At 49.4% G+C, this 25,134-nt stretch overlaps 1 protein-coding gene across 1 annotated transcript in view; it reads right to left on the reverse strand.

Moving 5' to 3' along the window:
- The window catches only part of MCF2L2 (MCF.2 cell line derived transforming sequence-like 2), a 72,034-nt gene extending 49,001 nt beyond the window's left edge, over window positions 1-23,033 (reverse strand). Inside the window, exons 1-2 of the mRNA XM_048506938.1 lie at window positions 22,945-23,033; window positions 1,445-1,528 (exon numbers count right to left, since the gene is read on the reverse strand). Of these exons, the coding sequence (XP_048362895.1) occupies window positions 1,445-1,528; window positions 22,945-23,002 (142 nt within the window). The 5' untranslated portion in view covers window positions 23,003-23,033. The remainder of the gene's footprint in view (window positions 1-1,444; window positions 1,529-22,944) is intronic.
- Window positions 23,034-25,134: the final 2,101 nt, after the last annotated feature.

Below are 25,134 nucleotides of genomic sequence, written 5' to 3' on the forward strand. Positions count from 1 at the left end.
GATTGGGAAATAGCTGGAGATTTTTAGGGCGGAGCCTTAGGAGAGCAGGGTTTGGGGAGGGGAGGGGAGGGGAGGGAATTCAATGGGGCATAATGTCATAGAGTCCAATGTCCAAACCCAGTTTGGACTGGTCATTTTCTCAAGGTGAACTGATTTCTATTGCTCGGAGTTCAGTTGTAATAGTGGGAGATGAGGTTGGCACCCCTAAATATGGGGTAGCAGACAAGTTGCCTCCTAAGGAGAGCTGCCCGGCTTGCAATTGCAGAAGCTGCAGTGGAAGATTCCCCCAAAAAAATTTGTTAATGTCATCTGCGCCAGTATGTCACTTCCAGGGAACATCTGGAGTGATATGAAGTAGCTCTAGGAATCACTGGAAACTCTATGGTCCAGTTTCAGTGATCCCTATAGCTACCCTATATCACTTCCGGGTTTCCCCTGGAAGTGACACAGCAGGCATCATGTCCCTCTAGAGCATAGGTGTCAAATTCGTGGCCCTCCAGATGTTATGGACGACAGCTCCCATCATCCCCTGCCAGCAACATGCTGGCAGGGGATGATGGGAACTGTAGTCCATAGCATCTGGAGATACCCAGCTGATTATTGGACACACCTGTGCTCCTAGAGGCTCCACCCTCAGTTCTCTCCTGCCCGCTGCAACATGGTCCTGGAAACCCTGGGAACATTAGGGGGGTCAGAGCTTCGCGGCCCTCCAGATGTTATGGACTACAGTACCCATCATCCCCTGCCAGTATCATGCTGGCAGGGGATGATGGGAACTGTAGACCATAACATCTGGAGGGCCGCGAGTTTGACACCTATGCCGAGAAGCACCTTCATGCCTACCTGTATATCAGTATAAAAAGCATGTACATCAGTATAGAGCCCCTACCTATACTGTATAGCAGTATACTAGGCTGACCAGACGTCCCGCTTTTGGCGGGACAGTCCCGCCTTCAAACAATTTGTCCCGCGTCCCGCGGGTTCTTCAAATTGTCCCGATTTTTGGGAGGCTGCCGCACTGCCTTCTGGGGCGCAAGGCAGTGCGGCAGCCTCCTGCGCGTGCGGCCGCAGGAGCGTGGCCTTCTGGGGCTTGCCGCTTGCCGCCCTGTGACAGGGCGGGAAATGGCAAGCCCCAGAAGGCAGTGCGCTCCTGCAATCAAGGCAGGCACATGCGCTGACTGCCTACCCCCGATCCTCGGGTCTCCAGCCTCACAAAGGTGACCATCTGGTCACCTTACAGTATACAGCCCCTATATCAGTATAGAGCCCCTGTGCTCTACCTGTATATCAGTATAAAAAGCCATTAAAAAAACCCCTGTGAAGTCTTCAGTGCATTCTCAGGGAAAGGGACCAAAACGATAGATCACCATGTCTGAAACCTCCCAGCCCTTGGAGAAGTGAGGATCACAATGACAGCGAAATGCAGTGGAATCCCAGACCTTACCTGACAAGATAGCGAACTGCCGGTGGAGCTGCTCTATGATATCCACAGCAACGAGGGGCCTGATCTCCTGTTGCATGATTTCATCTGCGCGAGAAGGGGAGAGAAGGGAGAGGGATGAGAGGAGGCCCTGGTCAGCCAACCCAGAAACCCTCCACCAGAAGACGAGCACACAACGGGGATCGCTGAGGAGCTGCAGACTTCCCCCACTGGCTCTGATTTTGGTCTTATGACTCTCTGCAGGGTAGAGACCGGCACACAAGCCTTGTTTACAATAAAGGTCCCTCTTCGGCCTGCTGGCTCGCATTATTGCTTTGTGCTCTGCAGAAACGGGCTTTTCATAAAACGATCCTTACTGAGGCGACGTCACGGCTTTTTCCTCAAGGGCGCTGAGCTTTGAAGAGCCAATCATGTTCCTCCATTAAGCCCGGTTCTGGGTGCCGACATAAAGCACTTTTTCAGCCCAGGGAAAGAGAACTGTCTATATTTGGCCTGTGCGCAAGGCTGATAGGCTAGGTCCCACCCGTTTAACAATTGGGCCATTCTTACCAGATGATGACTTGATTATAACTTGTCTATATCCCTCTCGTCATTCAGCCTATGAAATTGCCTTCTTTGGAGTCAGATCAGCTAATTTTGTTCTGTCTGCTGAGGAGAGAAGAGCCCCTCCAGTGTCTCAAGCAGAGAAACATCTTTCCCAAAGTCTGAGAACTTCACAACTGCAGATGCAAATCTCTGGACTGCGGGCGTTTTGAATACCAAACATCTGCTCTGAGGCCCCTTCCGCACATGCAGAATAATGCGCTTTCAATCCACTTTCAGTGCACTTTGCAGCTGGATTTTACTGTGCGGAACAGCAAAATCCACTTGCAAACAATTGTGAAAGTGGATTGAAAGTGCATTATTCTGCATGTGCGGAAATGACCTGAGTTTAACACTGTTAAAAGCGAGTTTATTTCTTAGCAACTGGTGGGAGGATTAGAGGTAGAGTCATTGCGGAGGGTGCATGACATCACCTGCGCTGCTACATCACTCTTGGATAAAACCATAGAGTTTCCAGCAATTCCTAGAGCTACTCTACATCACTTCCAGGCCTTTCACAGAGGTTTTCTGAGGAAGGTTCCCCGAGTTTTCTCTGAGGTGACAAAGAGGTGCAAACTCAGCTGCCATCCCCCCCCCCATTTGCTGTGGACAACCAGGAATCCCTCTCTTCAGCATTGTTGTTCATTCAGACACCTCAAGGATTATCTTTGGCTTTTCTCTGATCTTTATTAACCCTCTTTACTTTGAAGTTTCAGGAAAGTTCTCAACAAGCCCAGGATTTATTTGTTCTTGTATATCAGTAACGCAAACAGGCGCAACGCAAACAGTGCAGCCAATTTATGCAGAAGTCACCTCGGATTTCGTCGGCAAGCCAACAAAATCCGAGGCAACCAACAAAAAGCGAGGAAAAAAACGGCTAGCAATGATCGGCGAAAACTGAAATCGGCGAAAACCGATGTAGCTGAAAACCGAGGTTCCACTGTATTCTACTTTTCTCCCTACTGAAAATCCCACATAGCTTAAATCATTCTCTTCTCCTCCATTTTATCCTCAAAGCAACTCTGTGAGGTAAATTAGGCAGGGCATGTGTGATGAACCCAAGGTCACCCTGAGGGTTTCCATAGCAGAAGGAGGATTTGAATCTGGGTCTCCCATTTCCTAATCTGACACTCTAAACACCATACACACAGTCTGGTAGGGAAATGAGGAGGAAGAATTGCAAACTGTTTGGGACAGGGAGACATAGGCTCATTCCGCACATGCAGAATAATGCACTTTCAAACTGCTTTCAGTGCTCTTTGAAGCAGTGCGGAATGGCAAAATCGACTTGCAAACAGTTGTGAAAGTGGTTTGAAAATGCATTATTTTGCGTGTGTGGGCCAACTTTTGATTATGATACTCTGTGAGGTCCTAGTTTTTTGCCTTTGTTTTGCCATAAATGATAACCATTTGTGCCCACCCTTGCCAAGGTGGTAGTGGACAGTGCTGTCAAGTCACAACTGACTTATGGCAAGCCCATGAGGTTTTCAAGGCAAGAGAAATTCAGAGGTGGCATGCCATTGCCTGCCTCTGTATAGAAACCCTGGTATTCCTTGGTGGTCTCCCATCTAAATGTCAACCAAGGTCAACCCTGCTCAGCTTTCAAGGTTTGATGAGATCACGGCAGGCTGGGACATCCGGGTCAAGACAAGAGATGAACAGCAGTAGTTTCTCATAGACTCATAGAGTTGGAAGAGACCATGAGGGCCATCAAGTCCAACCCCCTGCCATGCAGGAACACACAATCAAAGCACTCCCGACAGATGGCCATTCAGCCTCTGTTTAAAAACCTCCAAAGAAGGAGACTCCACCACTCTCCGAGACAGTGAATTTCACTGTCGAACAGCCCTGACAGTCAGAATGTTCTTCCCAATGTTTCGGTGGAATCTCTTTTTCTGCACATTGAATCCATTACTCCGAAGAAACAAGTTTGCTCCCTCTTTGACATGGCATCCCTTCAAATATTTAAGCATAGCTATCAAGTCCCCCTGTACCTTTCGCTTCTCTAGACTAAATATCCCCAGCTCCCTAAGTCGCTCTTCGTAGGGGATGGATTCCAGTCCTTTTACCATTTTGGTTGCCCTCCTCTGGACCCATTCCAGCTTGTCAATATCCTTCTTAAATTGTGGGGCACAGAACTGAACACAGTACTCAAGGTGAGGTCTGACCAATGCAGAGTAGAGAGGTAGAATTACTTCCCTCGATCTAGACCAGTAGTGGCGAACCTATGGCACGGGTGCCAAAGGTGGCACTAGGAGCCCTCTCTGTGGGCACACGCACACAGGGTTCACCATGTGGGGGGCGGAAAATCACACACACACACACACATCTAGGCTGGCCTAGGCCACTGAGCATGATGTGTGCGCACCACAGTGAGCAGGGAGGACTCGGCTGGCGGACCTGGTGCCTGTGCTCCGGGTGGCTGCTGCCTGAGCAGAGGAGGAAGAGATGCTAGAGAGGCACAGAGCGGTGCGTGTGGGACTTGCTGGAGGCTAGAGCAGGCTGGCCCCTGCTCGAGCGGGTGGGGTGGAGGAAGAGGGAGCCAACTGTTTTTTTCTAAACTAAAACCTCAGCATTCAGGTTAAATTGCCGGGTTGGCACTTTGCAATAAATAAGTGGGGTTTGGGTTGCAATTTGGGCACTCGGTCTCAAAAAGGTTCGCCATCACTGATCTAGACACTACTCTTATTGATGCATCCCAGAATTGCATCGGCTTTCTTGGCTGCCGTATCATCACCGGCCTCCGTGTAGCAACCTTGGGCTTCCTCGGTGGTCTCCCATCCAACAGTTAAAAGAATCCGGCTGCCTATTTGAGGCGTCACGCTCTGCTTTCAGGCATGTGACACACTTGCGAAGCCTCATGTCTGGATTTGTCCTAGTATCCCACTCACCATATGACTGCAGAGAAAAATCTGGGTCAATTAAGACGGGCCATCCTCTCTCGTATGGCAAGATTATCACAATGTACTCATTAACAGGAAGGCCCAGGGAAGGGAGCGTGATGGGATGCCAGCTGTTATGGTCTGTCAAGAATAACGCGCCAAGGCCAAGTATAATCACAGCCTGCGTCGGGAATAGCATATTTTACTAACACACAGCACTTTCTCAGCGGAACGGACCAAAGGCTCTAGCAAACATGCTGAATAAGCACCCAGTCAATTTGGCCTGAGCTGCAAGCTGGGGGATTGTAATGTACTTGTTTGTTTGTTGAGCTCGAGAAAGCGTAAAGGTGTTCAAAGCAACACGCGCCGATAAAAACCACGGGTGTAAAGTGCTGTCAAGTCCCAGATGACTTATGACAACCCCACATCGGGTTTCAAGGACTAACAGAGGTGGTTTACCATTGCCTTCCTCTGCACAGCAACCTTGGCATTCCAAGGAGCAGCAGCGGCATAGTGGTTAAGAGCAGGTGCACTCTAATCTGGAGAACCAGGTTTAATTCCCTGCTCTGCCACTTGAGCTGTGGAGGCTTATCTGGGGAACTAGATGCACTCCAACACATGCCAACTGGGTGACCCTGGGCTAGTTGCAGCTCTTTGGAGCTCTCTCAGCCTCACCCACCACATAGGGCCGTGGTGGCGAACCTTTGGCACTTCAGATGTTATGGACTACAATTCCCATCAGCTCCTGCCAGCATGAATAACTGGCCATGCTGGCAGGGGCTGATGAGAATTGTAGTCCACAACATCTGGAGTGCCAAAGGTTTTCCACCACTGACATAGGGTGTTTGTTGTGGAGGGGAAGGGAAAGGAAATTGTACTTTGAGTCTCCTTACAGGAGAGAAAGGGCGGGCATAAACCAAACTCTTCTTCTCCTCCTCTTGGTGGTCTCCCATCCAATTACTAACCAGCTTTCACAATCAGACGAGATCAGGCTAGTCTGGACCACCCAGGTCAGGCCAATTTAAAACAGAAGGCTGATAACATAACAAACAAGTTTTTTCCCCATTTTTCTTCCCTAAAATTAATCATTACAATCACTGTGAAGCTTGCTTGCATTTGCTACCATCTGATCTTAAGAAATCTTATGACTTAGACCCTTTGAAGTTCAGACTCCTTCGTTTTTCCTTATCCATACAGTCTTTACTGTCTCTAATTATCCAAATAATTATATAATTTTTAAAATGCCACAATAATGATAAATAACCAACAAACAAATACACAGATCTGTTAACCTCAGAACCACCATTTAGATTAAGGTAGTTAACAGTCCAAGGTCATCTAATCTGCTTTACAGCTGAGCAGGGAATTGAAAATGTCTCTCTAGAGCAGGGGTCTGCAACCTGCGGCTCTCCAGATGTTCATGGACTTCAACATACAGCCCCCGCCAGCCGTTGGTAATATGCTGGCAGGGGATCTGGTGAATGCGTGAGTCCCATGAACATCCTGGAGTCAAGTAGATTGCGTAGACCCTGCTTTAGGAAATGAGAAAGGATAATGTCATAGCTACTCTGGACTTATGGTTGGCAACTCTGGGTGGGGAAATTCCTATAGATTTGGGAGTGGAAACTACAGCATGCAAGATTTGGGGAGGGGAGAGACCCAGGTGGGGTATAATGCCACAAAGTTCACCCACCAAAGCAGCTTTGTCTCCAGGGAGAAAGATCTGGAGATCAGTGGTAATGCTGAAAGATCTGGAGATCCCACCTGGATGCTGGTAACCATACTGTGCATGCATTCTGGCTCAAATTTGGGAATAAGAATGAGGTACACAAAGTAATTGCTAAGCTGAGCCTGTTTGGAAGAGTTTGGATTTACACCCTGCCTATCTCTCCTGTAAGGAAAACCAAGCTTACAAACTCCTTTCCTCTCCTCTCCTCACAACAACCACCCAGTAGCACCTCAGAGATCAACATTTTCCGGGGATGAGCTTTATAGAGCATCTGAAAAAGGAGCTTTGATGTTCAACAGTTTACACCCACCCACCCATCCCAAGACAGCTCGGGACGTTCCACCATCACTCAGAGCAGCTCTGATTCGCACCCACAGCCTCTGGGATGGCCGGGAAGCCCTTGAACTCCCTGAGCTAGGGCTTCCCTGGCCCTCCAAGGTTGGATAAGGGGAAGCCTGAAGGCCAGGAACCACCTCCCCAACACCCCGCCAGGCACCCCAGGGACCAGGGCACACCGGCTTTCCCCAGCCCAGTGTTAGGTCTTGGACCTGTAGCCAATAAACAGACTCTGGATTCTTGATCAGCAGTGTTTAATGAAAGGTAACGAAGCACCTAGCCTGAGAAAGTAAGTTCTGCCAGACCTAGCTTTGCCAGTCCCCTTTATTCCCTTAAAGTCCCCCCCTCCCGTTTTCCTAAAGAATGTATGAAAAGAGGTTTTTTTGGAGCTTAGGCGTCCCAAGGTCAGCAGAGGGTCAGCCTAGTTATCTATGAATGTGTTAAGCCATAAAGATTAAGAGGAAAGGAGGAGGAAAGACCCATTACATATGCCAGGCTGATTATGTATGTCTTGCATGAAAGTGAAAGTACACCAAATGCCCTTTCTGTCAATCTAAATCGTTACAAATCCATTAAGCTGGGAATGCCCCTCATTTACCAGGCATTCGGACACCCGGGGCCCCAGTAAACACCCATCGTGGAGGAGGTGGGGAAGAATCAGGCACGGTGGCTCCCAGCACCAGGGGGGGGAGACCAGCGGGGGGACACCAGTGAAGCCCAGAAGGGCAGAGCCCATGAGGGAGGAGGAAGAGGAGGAGGAGGAGGAGGAGGAGAAGAGCAGGAGGAGGAGAAGGAGAAGGAGGAGGAGGAGGAGGAGGAGGAGAAGAAGAGGAGAAGGAGAAGGAGAAGGAGAGGAGGAGAAGGAGAAGGAGAAGGAGAAGAAGGAGAAGAGGAGAAGAGGAGAAGGAGAAGAAGAGGAGGAGGAGAAGGAGAAGGAGAAGGAGAAGGAGGAGGAGAAGAAGAGGAGGAGGAGGAAAAGGAGGAAAAGAAGAAGAGGAGGAAGAGAAGGAGGAGGAGAAGAAGAAGAAGAAGAAGAGGAGGAGGAGGAGGAGGAGGAGGAGGAGAAGGAGAGCAGGAGGAGGAGGAGAAAAAGAAGAGGAGGAGGAGGAGGAGGAGAGCAGGAGGAGAAGGAGGAGGAGGAGGAGGAGAGCAGGAGGAGAAGGAGGAGGAGGAGAAGGAGGAGGTGAAGGAGGAGAAGAAGGAGAAGGAGAAGAGGAGGAGGAGAAGGAGAAGGAGAAGGAGAAGAAGGAGGAGGAGGAGGAGGATGGGGGAGGAGAAGAAGGAGGAGGAGAAGGAGGAGGAGAAGAAGAAGAAGAGGAGGAGGAGGAAGAGGAGGAGGAGGAGGAGGAGGAGAAGGAGGAGAAGGAGAAGAAGAAGAAGAGGAGGAGGAGGAGGAGGAGGAGGAGGAGGAGGAGAAGAGGAGGAGGAGGAGGAGGAGGAGGAGGAGAGGAGGAGGAGGAGAAGGAGAAGAAGAAGAGGAGGAGGGGAAGGAGAAGAAGAAGAGGAGGAGGAGGAGGTAGGGCCAGGGAAGGGTGGGCTTGGCCCAAACCCAGAGGCCTTGGCTGACAGGTTGGGGCCCTGTGGGGGAGGAGCAGACCATCCCCATAAAAAGCAAGGAAGGGAGGCAGCCAAGGGGGAGGTGATTGGCTGGCAATCCATGCAGAACTGGGGGACGTGCAAAGCCATGAGTGAGAGGCAGTCGGTGAGTCCTCCTCCTTCACTTCTGAGGACTACAAGACTGGCGAGGAGCTGGAACTGTCCCTCCCTGGGTGCTGAAAAGGGGAACCCACCAACAGGGGGCGCCATGCCTTCCCAAAATCTTCTTTCTGAGGTGCTAGCTATCGGATGCCAATCTAGCATACCACTCTGTGCCCCTTGAAGAAAGGGAGGACGGAAATGTGACACAGAGAGGGGCGCCTGGTTACAAAGGGAACAATCTTAAGCAAGTCTTCTCAGAAGAAACTCCCTGTGAAAGTATCCTTAAGGACAGCAGCAGCCAAAGTCACATTTTTCTGCAACATGGCTTCCAAAAATGACTAATCTGTGTTGGGTGAGCTACATCGATGCTGTGACACCCTTCCCCCAAAAAATCAATTACCACATCCCTCTATTCGATATCGCTCTTTTCTTTAATTCCTCCCTAGTGCCGAAGAAATAATAATAGAATCAAGATCCTTGGGGGAAGAGCTGTATAGTTGAACGTCTTGGTTCCAGGCTCAAAATGAAGGCAAACCGTGATAGTTTATTTTTTCTCTCTCACTCTTGTTAAAAACGCCATTAAATCATTGCCAACATGGGCATTAAAATCACCAGCTAAAATGGTTCTAAGTATGTTTAGAGCATAAGCAATTAACTTCTCTCTTCCTTATTACGTCACCTTACTTTAATATTTTATTGCTATACTACAATATATTAAGCTTGGAATTTAGCATGTCTCTGTAGCAGCTTCTGAAATGTTTATCTGCGGTATTAATTTTAGATTTAATATGTGTCTTAATTCCTGTCTCTTGCTAACAGTAATTATAACAAACATGGCCAGTATGATGCAGACAGAATTTGCTTGTTGTTGGGTGGTTCGGCCTTCTTTTTGTGTGAAGATGTGAACATGGACTGATGTGTCTTGCAGGTTTGCATTGGATGTGTTTTGCTGCATTGGTTTGTTTTGTAGCTGCGGTGTTCTTTTAACATGCCAATAAAGGCTTTCTGTTTCTGTTTCTCTCTCTCACTCCTTTTGAAAAAAAATAAATAAACCATAACAGTTTGCCTTCATTTTGAGCATGGAATCGAGAAGTTCAGCTGCACAGCTCTTTTCGGGAGAAGAGATTGTGTTAATTGAGGAGAAGGGGCGGCAAGGTAAGGCATATTTGAAGTTAAGGCATGTTTGGTGGCATGCAAGGGAGGGGAGGGGGCATGAGGGGGCATGCCAAGGGGTGGCGCCCCCTGTTGGTGGGTTCCCCTTTTTAGCACCTGAGGGGGGACAGTTCCAGCTCCTCGCCAGTCTTGTAGTCCTCAGAAGTGAAGAAGGAGGACTCATGGGCTGCCTCTCCCTTATGGCTTGCCACGTCACAGAAGGGCTGTTATGAATATATTGTTCACTGCCCTGAGCCCTGCTGGGATAGGGCAGTATATTAAATCCAATAAATAATAATAATAATAATAATAATAATAATAATAATAATAATAATAATAATAATAATAACAACAACAACAACAACAACAAGAATAACAAGAATAAGAATAATAACAAGAATAATAACAAGAATAGGAAGAGAAAGAGAAAGAGGAAGAGGGAGAGGGAGAGGGAGAGGGAGAAGAAGAAGAAGAAGAAGAAGAAGAAGAAGAAGAAGAAGAAGAAGAAGAAGAAGAAGTAGTAGTAGTAGTAGTAGTAGTAGTAGTAGTAGTAGTAGTAGTAGTAGTAGTAGTAGTTGCAATTCAGGGTGGGCTGCTGCTTGTCCCAAGTCACTGCACAGAGGCTGTTAATGGCAAAATACCTCTGGCCCTTTCCGCACGGGCCAAAAACGACGGCCTGGGGGCGGTAAAAACGCCGCCCCCAGGCCTGGCCATTCCGCGACAGGCTGGCCGCTGCCTGCAACGCAGCAGCGCCGTAATCTGACCGCGCTCCCCTCCCAGGGCGTCCAGGGCAGTCCCTAAACAAACAACCATTTAAAGGGTTGTTGTTGAGGGGAAAGCGTCTTCGGGCAGTAGCGCCGGGTGCAAAACCAAGCACCGCTGGAACACTCTGCTCTTCCCCTTCCCTTTCCCATGTACCCCTCTCATGTCACCATCCCTGTGGGCCTCCTAGAGTCCCTCCCTGGCTGTCCTCCAGACCCCTGGAGTCGGAGGGCAGCGCATGAGCTTGGGAGCTGAGGAGGCCCGCATGGGCACTGGCGCTAACTACGAGACGATACATGGGAAAGGGAGAGGGGGGGGGAAAGAGGCATCCACATGCGGAGCCGCCTGCCAGAATCTACCGGCCTCTCCAGAGAGCCAGTCCGCATACTACTACATCTGAGCGGCCTCCACCCTTCACGGGCCGTGGCAAGAATTCTTGCCTACACCCGGGCGTGGAGGCGCCTCGATGGCCGTGCGGAAACGGCCTCTGTTTGTTCTCCTGCCTTGAAAACATCTACCGCACTGGCCAAAGGAGCTGCCTGGCTGGGGCACCACTGGGCGCCCCTCAGCCCCTCCCCGCAGAGGCTTCACCCACTGAAAGAGCAGCCTGGTGGGGCAGGGCCGAGGGGCACCTGGTGGCAGTCCAGCCATGTAAGAGGGGCCTGGGGGGCAGGGGCAGTGAGTGAGGTGGCACCTCTAGCAGGTTTTGCCCTGGGCACCACCACCACCCCCGCTTACGCCCCTGTGTCAAGCTCCAGGTTTTGAGGGTTTTTAAAAAGGACATTAAAGAACAGTATTGGTGGTCTGGGTGCATTTTCACAGCATGTCCTTTTGATAATGGAGGGAGCCAAGAGTGAGAGGACGGAGGGGGGGGGGATCGTTCACCAAGCGTACAAAATATGCAATATCCTAATTCCCGCTTGGCTTCGTCCGGCAGCTGGCGTAGAGAAACGCATGACCTCTTTCAGAGCCACTGTCCTGATTAAAATTCCAGCTTTGCACAAAAATTCAGGATTGCTGACACAATTGTAGGCAGCAAATTAAAGGGCAGGTGGGCTATACTGCAGACGCAGGGGGCGGGGAAGGGGAGCTGTTAGAGAAGGTGCCTTTTCAAGGTTAACTGCTATGACCACTGAGTACAAGTAAGCAGGGATCAAGAGCATATGAAAACCCATGTAACTGCCTTACCAGACCATAGAATCACAGAGTTGGAAGAGACCACCAGGGCCATCAAGTCCAATCCTCCTGCCATGCAGGAACACACAATCAAAGCACTCCTGACATATGATCATCCATCCTCTGTTTAAAAACCTCCAAAGAAGAAGACTCCATCACTCTCCATCAATGTCTGTACCATCTCTTCAGACTTAGCAGTGGCTCTGGGTGGTCTCAAGTGGAGGTCTTCCACATCAGCTACTACAGGATCTTTTCAATGGGAAATGAGGGTTTGAAGCTGGGACATTCTAAATGGGAGAATGGTGGGTGACGGTACTGGAGTTGGTCAAGACGGCCAAGTGTTGAAAGTGTAGGGTTAATATTGGTTAATATTGGGGGCAGAAGATACTGGAAGCCTATATGAAACAAGTAGGTTATAATAGGGTGAATTTCTGCCTTCGTGTATGTTTTGGACCTTGATTTTGAAGTGAGAGAGCGGACGTACAAATGAACTAACTAACTAACTAACTAACCAACCAACCAACCAACGCACTCCTCAACCTTCACTGCAGCATGCTTAAAGCAAAGACACCTGGATTTGAGTCCAAGGGATTCTCTCTTTGATCTGCAGCGAGAGGCTCTAAGGTCACCCTACTGAGCTACCACTAATTCCACCGCAAGACTCCTGCGTAAACCCACTGTAAGCATTCACACACAGAGACAGACATGTCCAACCCATTACCTGAAATTCCATTCTTTCTTTCTTTTGTTAATAAATATGCAGCCGAAGACACTGTGACAAGGACATTCTTGAGCGGATTGGAGCAGTGGTGGGATTAAAAAAAAATTAACCACCGGTGTGAGAAATTTTTTCAAGAGCTCTGCACAGAAAGTGAAAATGTTTTCAAAACATTTTCACAAAAGAATTGCTTGGGAACAGCATGCAGACGAAACGTTTTGAGGCTGGAATAAAATGTTTTAAGGCAGGAAATGAAACGTTTGGGGCTACAAACCAAGCAGAACTCCACGGAGGAAATGTTTTATTGCCTGCCTCAAAATGTTTATTTGTGTCATGCAGAAAGGGTCCCAATTGTCCTATATCAGTGATGGCAAAATTTGAGACCAAGTGCCCAAATTGCAACCCAAAACACACTTATTCATCGCAAAGTGCCAACACGGCAATTTAACCTGAATACTGAGGTTTTCATTTAGAAAAAATGGTTGGCTCTGAGGCGTGCGTTACTCAGGAGTAAGCTTGGTGGTAGTCGGTGGCTTTGCTTTGAAGCAACCATGCAACTCTTCTAACGGGTGAATCACGACCCTAGGAAGGTTTACTCAGAAGCAAGCCCCATTGCCAGCAACCGAGCTTACTCTCAGGTAAAGGATCGAGCTTTAGTTCTTCGCATGAAAATCAGTGGGGTTTAACAGCACTTAACAGGGTTACCTACACTGCTCCCCCAAAACTAGGTCTTAGGTTTAATGCTAATAATTGAGCCCAGTGGCCCAGGCCAGCCTAGATGTGTGTGTGTGTGGGGGGGGCGATTTCCCCCCCACACATGACGAACTCTGTGAGTACGTGCCCACAGAGAGGGCTCTGAGTGCCACCTCTGGCACCTGTGCCATAGGTTCGCCACCACTGTCCTATATCAAGTCAGCACTGTGTATTCTAGAAGGAGTTCACCTGGTTTCGAGCAAAGGATTTTTGCATCACCTGTTTGTTTTAAGCAGAGACGACAAGAACCAAACCTGGGAACTTGAGCATGCAAAGCAGATGCTCTGCCACTGAACCACAGCCCCCTCCCCTGCACTTTCTTTCTCTCCAGCCTTTAAGAATTGGCCCTGGAAGCTTGACTACTACTTCATATTGCTGCAGGGTCCAGCAGCTTCCAGCAGCTTGACAGCAGCTGTCAGGAAGCAGCCCCCATGCTATACCTGTAAGGCATAGGTGTCGAACTCGCGGCCCTCCAGATGTTATGGACTACAGGTCCCATCATCCCCTGCCAGCATGATGCTGGCATGATGCTGGCAGGGGATGATGGGAACTGTAGTCCACAATATCTGGAGGGCCGCGAGTTTGACACCTATGCTGTAAGGTATGAACTAGCCTTAAGCAGCGACTCATCCGGCTCTCCCAGGCTCTATAGCCATCGATGTTTTAACACAGTTAATGTATGTTTTATGGTTTTATATGTTGAAAGCCTCCTTAAGCCCATGAGGGAGGGGCGGCATATAAATTGAATCAATGAAATGAAATGAAAAACAAGTTATAAGGGCACCTCTCTTACTCCCCAGCCCCACCACCAGTGGAAACAAGCTATAAATCTCAGCACGCGGGCAGAGTTGTAAGTTTTTCTTTTTACGAGGCTCAGTGTTTCATTCCTGTTACGAAGCCCAAGCTGTGGCGAAGGATGCATTGCAAAGGTGTTGAGCAACGGGAAGCAGAAACTTGCCAGAGGGTTACTAAGCGTGGCTGCGATTTTTGCTTAGCTCACCCGCTCCTGGAAAGAAATCTGCACGCTGCCCGCAGGTGAATCTGGACGCCAAGCCTGCAGAGAAAGCTGACAGCGGAAATATTCTGCAGTTCTCCAGCTGGTGCAAACAGAAAGGGGGAAGCGTGACCCGGATTGCATATGTGGGCCAAAGCTGATCAAATGGCAGGAATCTTTTTTTTTTAATCACAAGGAAAGCGTTCCGCCTGTAATGATAAATCTGGATCAGCATTCCCTGGGATCAACCTCCCAGCACAGAGCGTCATCTCCTATCCTGTCAGTATGGGGAAGGGGGGTGGAAAAGAAAGGGGAGAGCCAGCAAAGAGGTCTTCCAAGCTTTAGTAGAGCTTATGCTGCTTGTTACCTTTATTCGTCGCTTACCTACAAGGGTCAGTGCTATCAGTTACAGACCAGGAAAGGGATTTGGGCGTCTTAGTTGATAGTTCCATGGGAATGTCAACTCAATGCATGGCAGCTGTGAAAAAGGCAAACTCTATGCTGGGGACAATTAGAAAAGGAGTTGATAATAAAACTGCAAGGATTGTCATGCCCTTATATAAAGCCGTGGTGTGACCGCACTTGGAGTCCTGTGTTCAGTTCTGGTCACCAAATCTCAAAAAGGATATCGAAGAGATAGAAAAAGTCCAGAGAAGGGCAACGAGGATGATTGAGGGACTGGAGCACCTTCCTTATGAGGAGAGGCTGCAGCGTTTGGGACTCTTTAGTTTGGAGAGGAGACGTCTGAGGGGGGATATGATTGAAGTCTATGAAATTATGCATGGGGTAGAAAATGTGGACAGAGAGGCATTTTTCTCTCTTTCTCACAATACTAGAACCAGGGGCACTGGCGTTCCTGCCTAGGGACATGGGGTACCCCTTGTCCCCGGGCGCATCGATTGAGGTCACGTGGGGGGGGGGGCAAAACATCCTCCTACAGAGCGAGGGATTGAGCAAGCCCTAGAAAGCAGGCACTGAAGCAGCCGACTGCTCCCAGTGCCTGTCGTAGCCCCGCCCACTTCTGTGTAACGGGTGGCCTGGAGTGTCCAGGGCGGGGAGAAGTCCCACTGGGCTCCCAGGAGCAGGACTGGGAAGCTCCGGCCTCCCCTCCCTCTAACCCAGCATGCCTTATTCGGCCTTGTGAAATTAAGGTGTAGCGCATTTCTCCAGAAGCCTTCCTCCCCGGGGCACGCACAGGAAAAAAGGCAAAGCTGAGCAGTGGGAGCCCAGAAGCAGCACGCAGAGACTGAAGATGATGCTGACGCTGTTTGCTTGGTAAACCCTTCAGATGGGGGTGACTTGTGAGAGATTTTACATGCCTAAAAAAGTTAATTCCCACTTCTGCAGTAACTGGCTTCTGGGAGCTGTTTCTCAGGCTAGGGTAGCCCACCCTCACAGGGCTGGTGGGAGTGGACACAATTAGGAGAAAGTGGTGTGGGAGAGAGCCATGCCTGTTTTGGCTGGGGGGTAGGAGGTGATTTGTGAGAGTGGATGCTGATGTTTGCTTGGTAAACCTTCAGATGGGGGGTGATTTGTGAGAGATTTACATGCTTAAAAGTTAATTCCCACTTGCACTGGCTTGGAGCTGTTTCTCAGGCTAACAACCTACCTCATAGGGTTGGTGTGAGGACACAATTAGGAAAGAGAGTTGGTGGGGAGAAAGCCATGTATGTTTTGCTAGTGGTGGGAGGTGTTTTGTGAGCTGGTGCAAAAAATCATTGTGGGGAAGGGTGGTCGTCCATACCTGGGGTGGGGGGGCACCAAACTCAGATTTTGTCCCTGGGCTCCAGTTTTCCTAGATTCGCCCCTGACCAGGGGGCATTCATTGAAAATGCTGGGGGGAAGAATTAGGACTAATAAAAGGAAACACTTCTTCACACAACGTGTGATTGGTGTTTGGAATATGCTGCCACAGGAGGTGGTGATGGCCACTAACCTGGATAGCTTTAAAAAGGGCTTGGGCAGATTTATGGAGAAGTCGATCTCTGGCTACCAATCTTGATCCTCCTTGATCTGAGATTGCAAATGCATTAGCAGACCAGGTGCTCAGGAGCAGCAGCAGCAGAAGGCCATTGCTTTCACCTCCGGCATGTGAGCTCCCAAAGGCACCTGGTGGGCCACTGCGAGTAGCAGAGTGCTGGACTAGATGGACTCTGGTCTGATCCAGCAGGCTCGTTCTTATGTTCTTATATGTTCTTACCTGCCTATACTGGAAAGCTCAGAGGATCCTCCAGCCTAGGGTCCCCAACCATTTTTGAGCCAGAGGGCACATTTGGAACTCTGACATGGCCTGATGGGCGCAGGAACAAAATGGCTTCAACAAAATGGCTGCCACGGGAGATGGAGCCCGCCACGAAATGATTGCCACAGTTTAACTGCAATAACATAGTGGACAGCCTTGTGCTTTGACAGCCAGCGTGGTGTAGGTTCAGAGCAGTGGACTCGAATCCGGAGAACCAGATTTGATTCCCCACTCCTCCACGTGAGCAGCAGATTCTTATCTGGTGAACCGGATTTTGTTTCTCCCACACACGAGGCCTGCTGGGTGACCTTGGGCCAGCCACAGTTCTCTCAGAACTCTCTCGGCCACACCTTGGTAAGCCGCCTTGAGTCTCCTTACAGGAGACGGAAGCAGGGTATAAATCCAAACTCTTCTGTGGTGGCAGCTGCCGACAAGGCGACACTGTTAAAAATCCACACAGCCAATCAAATCTCCAACGGCCAATCAGAAGCTTTGTGGTTCAACAGCTCTATCTGGCCCCACCCCCTTCCTAAAAATGCTTGGCGGATGCACCCACAGGAACCATGTTCCTAACATCTGCCCCAACATCTGTGGAGATCCTGTGGGGAAAGAGGTGCTGGCTTCACAAGAGGCCCTCGGGCAGGAATACACACTGCAAGGCAGGGTAAAGACACACCGCTGGTCTTGGAGACCCTTTGCCAGTTTCTGGGCTCCAGCAAATACTCATGCCTGTCAGGTCCTGACGGCATGACCATAAATGGTTTCTGTGGCTATACATGCTTCTTCTCTCTCCAGGATTTGCCTTTCCCTTCATGCCAGCGGCTGAATCAGTTTTGGCTCCGCTCCTGCTTTTGTGGGAAGGAAACTGCTCGGGTCACTTTTTCCAAATCTAACCACTTTAAGAGCGAAAGACATTTTTCAGTGTCTCGGCTGACTTTCTGTGTATGTGTGTGTAGCTTAGAAAATGCATTTCTCTATCAGACCTGAGACACCAGGAGAGACACCTAAAATAGCAGCAATGCTTTCCGTTGTTCTTTGAAATGTTATTAATATCTCCTCACACGTATTTTTTTTTAATTGTAATTTCTTTGGGTATGTTCTAGCCCAGTGGTGGCAAACCTTTGGCACTCCAGATGTTATGGACTACAATTCCCATCAGCCCAATTGGCCATGCTCACAGGGGCTGATGGGAATTGTAGTCCATAACATCTGGAGTGCCAAAGGTTCACCACCACGGTTCTAGCTTACTCTTCAAGGACTGAGTACATGAAGCCTTTCATAACTCACCAGAAACACTTATAAATGGGTCTAAAATGCTTAGAAAATTGAACGATTAGACTTCTGCAATTTGCTCTGCACAGGGCCACCCTTGAAGTTGGTCGAGAATTCGGTAGCGAGGGTCCTGATGGGGACCCTGTCGTGGGGACATATTCAACCAGTGCTCCGCCAGCTGCACAGGCTCCGGTGGAGCACTGAATCACGTTCAAGGTGCTTGTAGAAGAAGAAGAAGAGGAGGAGGAGGAGTTTGGATTTTTATCCCCCCTTTCTCTCCTGCAGGAGACTCAAAGGGGCTGACAATCTCCTTGCCCTTCCCCCTTCACAACAAACACCCTGTGAGGTGGGTGGGGCTGAGAGAGCTCCGAGAAGCTGTGACTAGCCCAAGGTCACCCAGCTGGCGTGTGTGGGAATGTACAGGTTAATCTGAATTCCCCAGATAAGCCTCCACAGCTCAGGAGGCAGAGCGGGGAATCAAACCCGGTTCCTCCAGATTAGACACACGAGCTCTTAACCTCCTACGCCACTGCTGCTCCTACTTAAGTACAAAGCCTTAAACCAGGGGTGTCCAACTCTGACGCTTCAGATGTTTATGGGCTACAATTTCCATCATCCCCTGCTGCCATGGCCAATTGGCTGATGAGAATTGTAGTCTGTTAACATCTGAAGTGCCAGAGTTGGACATCCCTGCCCTAAACAGTCTAGGGCCCGCGTGCCTAAGGGACCATCTCTCCTGGTATGTTCCCCAAAGAGCACTTAGATCTTGGAATAGTTATCTGCTGGTGGTCCCTCACCTCAGAGAAGTTCAGTTAGCTTCAACCAGGGTCAGGGCCTTTTTGACCGTGGCCCCAGTCTGGTGGAACACTCTGTCTAATGAGAACAGGGCACTGTGGGACTTGATGCAGTTTCACAAGGCCTGTAAGACAGAGCTATTCCACCAGGCGTACAGTTGATATAGCCATAGTACCATCTGTCCCCTCCTCCCACAACGCCCCCCCCCCTTTTCCATTTTTCCATCTGGCTGTCATTGAGTTTATTCCACCCCTTACAGGATTGTTGTAGCTTCACCGTCTGGACAAAGCAGTTGTAATTTATTGGAACTTATTTACTGGAATGTTTCGATTTTCAGATTATTTCTATGCTTTATATACAAGTTGTAAGTCACCCTGAGCGTGAAGGGGAGGGGCGGCCGAGTAAATCAAAACGATAAAAATAAATGAAATCCATTCAGACATGTCTAAGTCAAGGGTCCCTTCCTTCCACCAAGTGTTTTTAGAAAGTAAGTCTGGCCAGATGGGATTCTTGACTTGCAGGACTTCTGACCGGCCCCTGGAGATCCAACTGGATGTGTGGATTAAAATGTCAGCTGCCATCACAGAATTGGTGATAGAAAAAGAGATGTGCAGAGAAGGGCAACGAGAATGATTGAGGGACTGTCTGGAGCACCTTCCTTATGAGGAGAGGCTGCAGCGTTTGGGACTCTTTAGTTTGGAGAGGAGACGTCTGAGGGGGGATATGATTGAAGTCTATAAAATTATGCATGGGGTAGAAAATGTTGACATACATTTTTCTCTCTTTCTCACAATACTAGAACCAGGGGGCATTCATTGAAAATGCTGGGGGGAAGAATTAGGACTAACAAAAGGAAACACTTCTTCACACAACGTGTGATTGGTGTCTGGAATATGCTGCCACAGGAGGTGGTGATGGCCACTAACCTGGATAGCTTTAAAAAGGGCTTGGACAGATTGATGGAGGAGCAGTCGATCTCTGGCTACCAATCTTGATCCTCCTTAATCTGAGATTGCAAATGCCTCAGCAGACCAGGTGCTCAGGAGCAGCAGCAGCAGAAGGCCATTGCTTTCACATCCTGCATGTGAGCACTCAAAGGCACCTGGTGGGCCACTGCGAGTAGCAGAGAGCTAGACTAGATGGACTCTGGTCTGATCCAGCAGGCTCGTTCTTATGTTCTTATGGTTTTATTCTCTCCTATTTCCCAATGTATTTTTACAATTGTGCCTCTTCTCCCCTGCACTTGGGCTTCCCCTCTGAGCTTGGCTCTGCCACCTGCAGCAGCCATTTTGTGAACTGTTCTGCCTTCTGAGGCCGCCATTTTGTGATTGGCTCCACCTCCTGCAGCAGCCATTTTGAGACTGTGCCCACCACCCCGCGTCAGAATTCCAAAAGTATCCACAGGCTCAGAAAGATTGGGGATACTCTCCTAGGGAGTATCCAGGAGAAAGGCACCCCACCTGAAAGCCGAAACCACAACAAAACAAGTGTTCACATTCAAAACTGTTGTGGGGAGAGGAAGGGAAAGGAGATTGTAAGCCCGCTGGAGTCTCCTCATAGGAGAGAAAGGTGGGGTATAAATCGAAAACGGAAGCTGGGCGAGCATGTGGTACAGCCCTCCTGGGAATGTACCACTTCAGAATGCAGGTAGAGGATCATTTGGCGGCAGCACAGACCATCTTGCCAAATGCTGACTGCCTGTAGAAAGCCAGCAGGTCAGGAAGAAAGATTCCAATTCTAATTAAGCTTCTTCTTTTGCCTTAGTTTGAGAGGGAAAACTTTTTTACATTTATGCCGCAATCCCACAGATGTCTTTGGAGGGAAAAAAAGGGCTCTCTTCAAGAGCTTCTGAAGGGATTGACAAAAAAATATAAACTTATATACACACGTTATTGTCTCCCCACGATGCCCAAGCTCGAACTGTGGGCCTGAATCTTACGCAAAAGCTTTTCACCATTACAAGCCATTCATGCATTGCTAAGCCACGCATATGCAAAACACACATCGTCAGCATTATGAATATTTCTATTTGTACAGCACGAGACTCCCTGCCCCATCCATCTTCTCTTGGCACTGAAACAAGACCTGGTTTCAAAAGCTGAATTCTGTCAGCCTCACAAAAAGAGGCGAAGAGGCATTTTATGTTTTGCCCGTACAATTCCCTGAGCTGCTCAAGCGAAGAATGAACACAAGCCGGATTGTGCAAGGGTATCTTTGGCTGTTTTGCACCACAGTCCGCCTGGTTTAAAAGTCAGAAATATCCCTTGCGGAATTCTTTAACATAATTGATGGAGGAGAGAGAAAATAAATCATTTTACCATCTTGTGGGGAAAACCGTAGCGGGGCAAGGAAGCGGACAAGCTCTAAGAACTCCCCCGTTGAAATATGGGCCATTATGCTGTTTCGAGGCCAGATTTCCATTCTCCTCTGCTAAAGCATTCATGATTAACCTCATAATGTACAGTTCACACACAGTGTACACTTTACCGCGAAACTTCAGACTAGTTCGAAACAAGGCAAACAGTTTACATGATGTGTGTCTGTAAAAAGAGATGCTAGCGTATTCGCCTCAAAGCAAAACCCTGTAAAAGATACATTAGGGAAAAACTCATTTCACAGAGTTCTCCTAAAAATCAACATCATTCATCTTTGTTGCTTGTTTAATGATGATGCCGGGGCTTTAAGAAAAGCAACAATAGTATTTGGGTGCTGTGTGGTTTCCGGGCTGTATAGCCGTGTTCTAGCAGCATTCTCTCCTGACGTTTTGCCTGCAGCTGTGGCTGGCATCTTCAGAGGATCTGAAAGCCTTTGACAATACATTCAACAATAGTAGGTCATTCTGGGGTCTGCAACCTGCGGCTCTCCAGATGTTCATGGACTACAAATCCCATGAGCCCCTGCCAGCATAGCCAATTGGCAGGGGCTGATGGGATTTGTGGTCTATGAACATCTGGAGAGCCGCAGGTTGCACACCCCATTCTAACAGCCCCAGCGCTTATTCAGAAATACATACACGTTATGAGTTTAGTGTGATTTAATCTCTAGGACCCATGCTTACAGTTGTCATCCATGTATAGGACAGGGACAATAAACGATTCCCACTAATTCAACAAGATTCTCTTTACTACTGGGGGAACGACAGTCTTATAAATAGATGGGGAGGGACTCCACATTCATAATTCTCTCTATTTTGTTGCTCCCTGACAGCCAGTCACATGCCATTTGACCGAATCATCAGGCCAGTCCCTCGTTCCCGTGGTTAATGCCTTCGGACCACATAATCTACCTATTTTAATTGTGGAAGATTACTGCTGCTAGTGTTTTAATGTTTAATTTATTTATTGTTTTAATTGAAATTATTAGCTGTATTCAAATGTTGATTGTTTTGTAAACCGCCCTGAGCCCCTCGGGGGTAGGGCGGTCTATTAAATCTAATAAATAATAATTTAATAAATAATACTAATACTAATACTAATACTAATAATAATAATAATAATAATAATAATAATAATAATAATAATAATAATATGTTGAGCCTAGGATCTGTGAGACCCAGACTCGAATCCCCACTCTACCATGCACGCTTGTGGAGTTATCTTTGTCCAGTCACATGCTCTCAGCCTAATCTACCTCACAGGGTTGTTGTGCAGATAAAAAGGAGATGCAAAAGGTGTAAACTTCTCTGGGTCCCCTTTGGGCAGAGAAGCAGAGCATAAATAAATAAAAGGACTTTGGCCCAGCAGTTATTCAAGGTAAAAACAGCAAGATGTAATTCAATCAACCCGTAAATTAGGGTTGCCACCTCCCACGTGGGGAATTCCTGGAGATTTGGGGGAGGGGAGCCTGAGGACAGAAATCTCAGCGGGGTACAATGCTGTAGAGACCACCCTCCAAAACATAGGTGTCAAACTCGTGGCCCTCCAGATGTTATGAACTACAGTTCCCATCATCCCCTGCCAGCATCATGCTGGCAGGGGATGATGGGAACTGTAGTCCATAACATACGGAGGGCCACAAGTTTGACACCTGTGCTCCAAAGGAACTGACCTCTGTAGTCTGGAGATGAGCCGTGATCCTGGGGGACCTCCAGGTGCCACCTGGAGGCTGGTCTTTATCTCCAGGTGAATTGGCCTCGATTGCCCGGAGATCAGTTGAAACCCTAGGAGACCTCCAGGCACCGCCTGGAGCCTGGCAACCCTCTCAATCCATTTCAGCCTTTGCAGAGCACTGGAGATTCCCGCTCTGAAGTCATACCCGACTCATCCTCCTCTTTCTCTCTCTCTCCAAAGCATCTTTTCGAAACTGGTTCCAATAAATCCCACTCCAGGACGCCCGGACAGGCCAGAAGGACTGAGCCGCGGGTTCTGCACCCCGTCCTTTAAACGCCCCCCTCCAGACACCCCCAAGCCCACCTGTGAGCCTGAAGAGGTCCAGCTCCCTGGCCGGGGGTTTCTTCCAAGCGGCCACCATCCTGGACCATGCACCAAGCCCATTCGGCGGCAGCGCGGACAGCAGGAGGAGGAGGAGGCCGGAGAGGTTTCCAGCGCAGCCTCCAGACAGCAGCCGGCCGGAGAGGCTCTGGCGAGGGCTCGTCCTGTCTCGCCGGCTGGGGCGGCTCTGGCCAGGGGCTGGGCCGGCCCGGGAGGGGGCGGGAACTAGGCCAGCCCAGCGGCCCCGCTTTGGCAACCAGACGGTCCCGCGGGGCGACGCTGCAGGCAGGGGGCGAGCGAGGCGACGGTCTCCCCTTTGGCTGTGCGATGATGCGCTATCGAAGCGCGCTCGCCGTCGTGCGGGCGGGCGAGGCGATGATTGCTGTAGCAATAGCGCAGTAGCCGGCTGTGTGTGGATGCTGCCGAGGCGGCAGGGCGTCAGCGCGTCTTGCAACGGGTCCCGGGGTTCGATCCCCAGCAGGTCCAGTTTAGGGGAAAAAATCGGATCGCATGAAAAGGATGATTCTTGCTCCCTCTGGAGATCTGGTGGGTGGAGCCCGGGCCGGGAAAGCACGGTTTGAACTGGACAGCACGCGCGGGGGCGGGGGGGGGGGGTCTGCAACCTGCGGCTCTCCAGATGTTCATGGACTACAAATCCCATCCACCCCTGCCAGCATGGCCAATTGCTTCATATTATTATATGGGCAGGCCGCCCTTCCCATTACAACCTCAGGGCAGTTTTAGACAATACAGGTTCAATACTCTAAAATAATAGGTTGATGCCACAAATGCAGCCGTTTTTCCCGGGGGGGGGGGGGGCGTCATCTGTGTGGTGTGGAAATCAACTGAGATGCTGGGTGATCTCCGGGCCCCACCTGGAGGTTGGCAGCCCTATTTGGGAAGGGCCTTGCTCTACCTAAGACTCCAGGGAGTGGCTGCCGGCCAGTGTAGGCAATGCAGAGCCAGGCAGACCAATGGCTTGACTCCACAGAAGGCAGCATAGCTGGTTGCCAGATTTTAAACTGGATCTCTGCTTGATCCGCCGCAATTATCAGAGGGTTTCATTTTTAGCTCCATATCCTGAAAAGTTTTAGCTGCCCATTTCTGCATATCAAATCCCTGTTCAAGGGCCAGGACACTATTTTTCTGCCCAGTTGGCAACTCTATTCATGGGCACTTCCAGGCATGGCTCCCGTCAGCAATAGCAGTACATACAAGAGTTGCCAACTTTCCGATGCAGCCTGGAGAACTCCCAGAATACCTCATCTCCAGACTACATACATCAGTTCTCCTGGAGAAAGCAGCTACTTTGGGGGTGTGCACAGTGGTGGGATCCAAAAATTTTAGTAACAGGTTCCAATGGTGATGGGATTCAAACTGTGGCATAGCACCAATGGGGCTGGACGGGGCACGACGGGGGCGTGGCTGGGCATTCCGGGGGTGGGGCATTCCTGGGCGGGGCTGTGGCTGCGCCGGGGCTGCGCCGGTCCTTGGGCGGAAAACGAATGCACGCAGGCGCAGGCTGCCACGCACGCTGGTGCACCTCCTGCTAGACTGCTTCAACTTCTGCGCGCTACTGCTGAGAGGAGGGGCGTAACTAAGGCAAAAATCACGTGGCAAAATCACCAATTAGTCACCCCCCCCCTCGGCACACACAAATAATTAGCAACCTACTCTAGGGAACCTGTGAGAACCTGCTGGATCCCACCTCTGGGTGTGCCCTATGCCACTATTCTCTACTGAGATCCCTCCCCCTCCAAGAAGAAGAAAAGCTGGAATTTGTGTCCCATTTCTCTCTTGAGAGCCAGTGTGGTGTAGTGGTTAAGAGCAGGTGCACTCTAATCTGGAGAACTGCTGCTTGAGCTGTGGAGACTTATCTGGTGAATCAGATTAGCTTGCACACTCCAACCTTGGGCTAGTCACAGTTCTTCGGAGCTTTCTCAGCCCCACCCACCTCACAGGGTGTTTGTTGTGGGGGGCGGGGAGGGAAAGAAAGGAGATGGTAAGCCCCTTTGAGTCTTTTTACAGAGAGAAAAGGGGAATATAAATCCAAACTTTTGTCCTCTTCTTCTACTGTAGGAGCCTTGTGGCTCAGAGAGATCAGCTGCAGTATTGTTGTCAATTCACCTGAATTTGAAATTAGAAATTCAAATTTAGAATCCATCACTCTCA

Source organism: Sphaerodactylus townsendi, linkage group LG08, assembly GCF_021028975.2.
Source record: "Sphaerodactylus townsendi isolate TG3544 linkage group LG08, MPM_Stown_v2.3, whole genome shotgun sequence".
NCBI lineage: Eukaryota > Metazoa > Chordata > Lepidosauria > Squamata > Sphaerodactylidae > Sphaerodactylus > Sphaerodactylus townsendi.